Source organism: Nannospalax galili, unplaced genomic scaffold, assembly GCF_000622305.1.
Source record: "Nannospalax galili isolate Female #2095 unplaced genomic scaffold, S.galili_v1.0 scaffold120, whole genome shotgun sequence".
Lineage (NCBI taxonomy): Eukaryota > Metazoa > Chordata > Mammalia > Rodentia > Spalacidae > Nannospalax > Nannospalax galili.
Genome location: NW_008350324.1, coordinates 5,587,451 through 5,593,905, shown reverse-complemented (window position 1 = coordinate 5,593,905; position 6,455 = coordinate 5,587,451). Strand labels below are relative to the sequence as shown.

Here is a 6,455-nt window from a genome sequence, read left to right as displayed (position 1 = left end):
GTCTTTTTGAGACGGTCTCCCTGTAGCCCCAGCTGTCCTGGAACTCACTATGTAGACCAGGCTGGCCTCGAACTCACAAAGATCCGCCTGCCTCTGCCTCCCAAGTGCTGGGATTAAAGGCGTGTGCCACCACGCCCGGCCTCCTGCCCTGAAACTTTTTAAATTGTAATGATCAATCTCCATATCCTTTCAGATAAGAACATGTTACCTTTTTTTTTGCATTTGAGAAGGGCGTTTCATTGCATTGCTTTGGCTGCTCTCTAACTTCTGGGCTTAAATGATCTTCCTGCCTCAGCCTCCCAAATACACCTTTTTTTTTCCTTTTAAGACAGAGGCTGGCCTCAAATTTGCTATGTACCCAAGGATGATCTTGAGCTCCTGATTCTCTTGCCTCTACCTCCCAAGTGATGGGATTACAGGTATACTCTACATAACAGTTTTTATTTTTAATTTAAAAAAAATTTATTTGTTCATTTGTGTGTGTGTGTGTGCTTGTTTCTGTGTGTGTACGCATGTGGAGGCCATGGTGTTTGGGTGTTTCTCGTTGTCCTCATTTTTGGGGGTTTTTTAAATATTTTATTTTTAATGTGTGCCAGTGTATCGCCTGCATGTGTGTAAATGCATCCGTGTCATGCAGTTCCCACAGAGGTCAGAACAAGTTGTAGGATCCCCTGGAACTAGAGTTAGAAATGGTTGTTAGCCACCATGTGGGTACTGGGAATCAAACCTGGGTCCTCTGCAAGAGCAGTTAGTGCTCTTAGCCGCTGAGCCATCTCTCCAGCCCCTGTCCTTGTTTTTTGACACAATGTCTTTCATGGGACCTGGACTCATTAATCAGGGTAGGATGACTAGCCCAGGAACCCCAGTGATCCACCTGTCTCCACCTCCCCAGGTCTAGGATATCAAGCAACAAGCCTGTACCACCATGCTTGATGTTTTATGTGGGTGCTGGGGATTGAACTCAGATCCTCATGATTGCATAGTAAGCACTTTAGTGACTTAGCTAAGTCCCCAGCACTTTGTTGTTTTTCAAACGTTTTTAAAAAAATTTTATTTATTTATTTATTTATTTATTTTTGGTCTTTTTGAGACAGGGTTTCCCTGTAGCCCCAACTGTCCTGGAACTCACTATGTAGACCAGGCCAGCCTTGAACTCACAGAGATTCGCCTGCGTCTGCCTCCCGAGTGCTGGGATTAAATTCATGCACCACCATGCCTGGCCCTATTTTTATTCAAAAGTTTTAAAATATTTTTATTTTTGTTCTTATTTTATATGTATGAGTGTTTTGCCTGCAGGTATATATGTATACCACATGTGTACAGTGCCTGCAGAGGGCAGAAGAAAGCATAAGATCCCCTGGAACTGGAGTTATGGTCAGTTGTTAGCCACCATGTGGGCTGGGAACCTAGGTCCTCTGTAAGAGCAGCAAGTGTTCTTGACTGCTGAGCCATTTCTCTGGCCTGAAAGAATATTTACTTTTATATTTTTTTAAACTATGTGTATGTGGGTGTGTGCACATGAGTGCAGGTGCTCTAGGAGTCACAGGCTGTGAGCCTCTGTTAAGCACTGAGCCACCTCTGCAGCACCACTGCTCCCTTCAGTCCTTTTTTAAAAAAACATTTTCTGAGGCAGGATGGCCCAGCAGATAAAGGCACATGTTGTGCAAGCTTAGTGACCTGAGTTCAATCCCTTGAACCCATATAAAGATGTAAAGGTAGAAGGAGAGAATGGACTCCACAAAGTTGTCCTCTGACCTACATATACACGGGGCACATATCCCTCAATATCATGTACACACACACACACACACACACGCACACACACACATACACACACACACACACACAAATACAACATATACACAGAATAATAAAAAAATTCAGATGTATTATCTTTTTACTTTTTTAGACATGGTCTCACTAAGTTGCTCAGGTTGGTCTCGAACTTACTCTGTAGCCTATACAGGCCTTGAACTTGTGATCTCTTTGCCTCAGCTTCCTTAGTAGCTGGCTTTACAGGCCTGTACCACCAGGAAAACGTAAATATACAAGTCTGAAAGCTTGAAACTCCAGATCTTTTGGAGAGGGAGGGCAAAGCCATGGGTGAGACCTAGGATGGAGTCACTCCAGGAAGCCCTTCCTCCTCATCGTCACCTGTGGTCTAGTGTGTGCTATAAAAGGAAGATGTGGGATCCTAAGGGGAATGTGATCTCCAGGCCTGTCTTGTTGCTCTGTCCCTTCTTGACTTTTGAGTGCCAGGATTACAGCATGCATCCCTGTGTTTGCTTTATTGCACTTCCTCTGGGTGTGTGTGTGTGTGTGTGTGTGTGTGTGTGATGCAATTGACCCCAGGGTCTGTGTATGCTAGGCGAGTATTCTACCAATGATATACAGCCCAATCCCAATGTACTTGTCTTAATTTTATTTTATTTTGTGTGTATGTGTATGGTGTGCATATGTGCTGGTGTGCCTGTACGTGTGTGTGTATATGTGGAGGCCCAAGATCAACATTGATATCTTTTTAGTCACTCTCCATCTGTATTTTATTTTATTTTTTTGGTCTTTTTGAGACAGGGTCTCCCTGTAGCTGCAGCTGTTCTGGAACGCACTATGTAGACCAGGCTGGCCTTGAACTCACAGAGATCTGCCTGCCTCTGCCTCCCGAGTGCTGGGATTAAAGACGTGTGCCACCATGCTTGGCAATATACTGTTTTTTAAGTCAGAAAAGCTATTTCAAGAAAACCTTGTCAGTTCAGATCACCATGATGCTTTTTCACTTATTCCGGCAGGATAATGAAAGCCCTTGGGAATGCTGGAGTGCCTGTCCCCACTGTTCTTGACCTTTGTGAAGATTCAAGGTAAAGGTCAAATGTATTTTTCCATTGCATCTTCAAGCTACAGGACAGAAAATCCCGTTTGCTAAGTCAAGTGCCTATTGGTTTTTTGTTTGTTTGTTTGTTTGTCTTTTTTGAGACAGGGTCTCCCTGTAGCTCCAGCTGTCCTGTAACTCACCGGGTAGACCAGGCTGGCCTCGAACTTACAGAGATCCACCTGCATCTGCCTCCCAAGTGCTGGGATTAAAGACGTGCGCCACCACACGGGGCCTGCAAGTGCCTATTTGTTAGAGAAGAGGCAGAAAAAAAATTGGGGTTGGAGAGAAAATAAACTATATACTTACCTCCCTTAGAACTTCTCAGATTGTTATCCTGAAAAACGATGATATACCTGCTTTTATGGGGATGTTAAAAATAGCTTTTTTGGCCGGGCGTGGTCGCGCACACCTTTAATCCCAGCACTCGGGAGGCAGAGGCAGGCAGATCTCTGTGAGTTCAAGGCCAGCCTGGTCTACATAGTGAGTTCCAGGACAGCTGGGGCTACAGGGAGACCCTGTCTCAAAAAGACCAAAAAAAATAGCTTTTTTATGTATTTTCACACATATATGTAGGATATTTTGATCATATTTGCCCCCATCACCCTCTGTTTTCTTCCTCCCACTCCTTTCTTCTTCTTAACTAGCCTGACTGCTTTGAAGGTTTTTATTTCTGTTTTGTGAGCCAGTGAGCTTCATTATATTGTTTACAGCAGCATGGGTGTTATTTACAGGAGGGCATGGCAGATTACCTGTGACTACACCACTGAAGAAAATGTCTCCCTCCCCCAACAACCATACTGCCTATAGCTCCTCAGGGAAAGGTGGAGCCTCATGGGGTCCTCACCTGAAAATAGCTGTTTTAGCTTTCTAAAAATATATACCTATTTAACTGGGTGTAGTGGTACACATTTGTAATCTCAGCACTCAGGAGACAGAGGCAGGAGGATGCATAGATCCTCTCTTAAATGAGCAATGTACACAGCACACACACACACACACACACACACACACACACACACACACACACAGAGGCACCATTTCCGTTGAGTTTTATGTTGCTTGTTTTTCCTCCTTTTTTATTGTGGCCTTTGTGAAATGTTTTAAGTCCAGGTATGGAGGCACACACCTTTAATCAACCAAGAGGCAGAGGCAGACAGATATCTGTGAGTTCAAGGTGAGCCTGGTCTGCATAATGTGTTCCAGCCAGACCCTATCTCCAAAACAAAACAAAACAAAAAATAAATATAGCCCCCAAAAAACAAACTAAAATGTTTTAAACTGCTTTGTAGTATGCTTTTGGTTTTTAATTTACTTTCATTATTTTTAAAAATTATGTGTATATATGTGTTACCTATGGGTATGTATGTACATGTGAGTGCAGGTGCATCAGATCCTTTGGAGCTGGAGTTGCAGTCAGTTATGAGCCATCCTATATGGGAACTGAATGTTCTATGTAAGAACAGTGCACACTCTTAACTGCTGAGCTGTTCTCTAGCCCCTGTAGTGTGATTTTTGAGCCCCGCCCCATTTGGTGTTTTGAGAAACACCTGGCCTGGAAGTTGCTACGTAGACCAAGCTGGCCTCTATCTCAAAGAGGTTCACATGCCTCTGCCCCCTGAGTGCTGCTGGGATTAAAGGCATGTGCCACCAAGACTATTTTTTTTCACTATTTTTGAGACAGGGTCGCATGATCCAAGAATGACCCTGAACTTCTGATCTTTCTCCCTCTATATCCTGAGTGTCAGAATTACAGGTGTGCACCAAACACTCATGCTGGGGATGGAACCCAGGGCTTTGTGCATGCTAGGCAAGCACTGTATCCACCGAGCTACCTTTCCCGCTGAATCTGTCTCTTAATTCTTAATTTTTAATTAGAAAAAATTTTAAGCATACAGAACAGAAGAAGCATCTATCTATACATCATTTAGATTAAAGGATTTTCTTTCAATATGTGTGTATGGATATATGTATTTTATATATATAGTTTTTTGAGATATGGTCTTACTATGTAGCCCAGGCTGGCCTTCAAATCACTATGAAGCTTAGACTGACCTCAAATTCATAACCCTTCCCCTCAGCTTCTCCAGTACTGGAATTACAGTTATGTGTCACCATGCCTGGCTCCCAAGAATGTCATGTGTGTGAGGGAGTATGGGTGCAGGTACATGTGTGAATATGGGTGTACCTGTGTGTATATCTGTATGTGGAGGCCAGAGATCTGCCTCAGGTATCATTCCTCAGGAGCCATCATGTTGGGATTTTTGAGACAGGATCTCTCACTGAGATCTCACAGGGTCTCTGATTAGGTTAAACTGACTGGCCAGTGAGTCCCAGGGATCTACCTGTCTCTGCTTCCACAGTACTGGGTTTGCAAATGTATGAAACCATGCCTAATTTTAATGTGTGTTCTGGGGATTGAACTCAGCCTCATGCTTATAACAACAAGCATTTTAAAGACCAAGTCATCTCCCCAGCGCTCCCAAGAATGTCTTTTCCTATAGTTTTTCAAGTCAAAATAAACAGAATAGTAGAATTTTCAGAAGTACTTTTTAGAATAGTAAACTGATTTGTTGTCACGAAACAGATGGATTGACAACATATCAGTAAATCTGAATACTATAATGTGGTGTTCTAGTTTGATTTCAGTTGCTGTGACAAAACACTCTGATCAATACCGTCTTGGGGAGAAAAGGGTTTATTTGACTTATGAACACAAACACAGTCCATCAACAAGGGAAGCCAAGGCAGGAACTTAAGGCAGGAACCTGGAGCACAGAGCAGAACTTGGAGGATAGCTGCTTACTGGCTTGCTCAACCTGCTTTCTTTCTTTTTTCCTTTTTGAGACAGGGTCTCCCTGTACCCCAGCAGTCCTGAACTAGCTATGTAGACTAGGCTGGCTTTGAACTCACAGAGATCACCTGCCTCTGCCTCCCAAGTGCTGGAACTAAAGGCATGTGCCACTATGCCTGACTCTCAATCTGCTTCCTTATACAATGCAGGACCACCTACTCAGAGGTGGCACTGCCCAAAGTGGACTGGGCCCTCCCACATCACTCAACAATCAAGAAATGCCCCACAGACATAGCCACAGGCCAGTCTAATGGAGACAGTTCTCCAGTTGAGGCTCCCTCCAGGTATGTCAAATTACAACTAAAGCGCTCCAGCACAGGTGGTACATGTACATTTGTACTGCTAAACAATGGTGGTGCACACCTTTAATCCCAGCACTTGGGAGGCAGAGGCAGGCAGATCTCTGTGGTATTGAGGCCAGCCTGGTCTACATAATGAATTCCAGGCCAGCTGGGATTATAGGGAGACCCTGTCTCAAAAACAAAACGAAAAGCAAATAAATAATAGTAAAAATAACATCAGTTAACAAGAAGAGATGTTTATTGATCCCCTAAGTGGAAATAGAAACTATACCAGCACTCTGTATTTGTTTCCTTAGTTCTTAAAACTACCCTTTGGATTGGTTAAGTTTTATAGATTAAAAAAAACATAGGGGGCCTGGAGAGATGGCTCAGCAGTTAAGAACACTGGTTGTTCTTGCAGAAGATCCGGGTTCAAATCCCAGCACCCACA

The 6,455-nt window shown here is 43.5% G+C and overlaps 1 protein-coding gene across 7 annotated transcripts in view; it reads left to right on the top strand.

The window, feature by feature from the left end:
* Positions 1 to 6,455, top strand: part of Acad10 (acyl-CoA dehydrogenase family member 10) — a 47,402-nt gene that overhangs the window by 21,117 nt on the left and 19,830 nt on the right. For 6 of the 7 annotated variants that reach the window (XM_029570618.1, XM_029570619.1, XM_029570617.1 and 3 more), the window contains one exon: positions 2,790 to 2,858. The exons of the other annotated variant lie outside the window; for it this stretch is intronic. In XM_029570618.1, the coding sequence (XP_029426478.1) occupies positions 2,790 to 2,858 (69 nt within the window). The remainder of the gene's footprint in view (positions 1 to 2,789; positions 2,859 to 6,455) is intronic. 7 annotated transcript variants of the gene reach the window in all.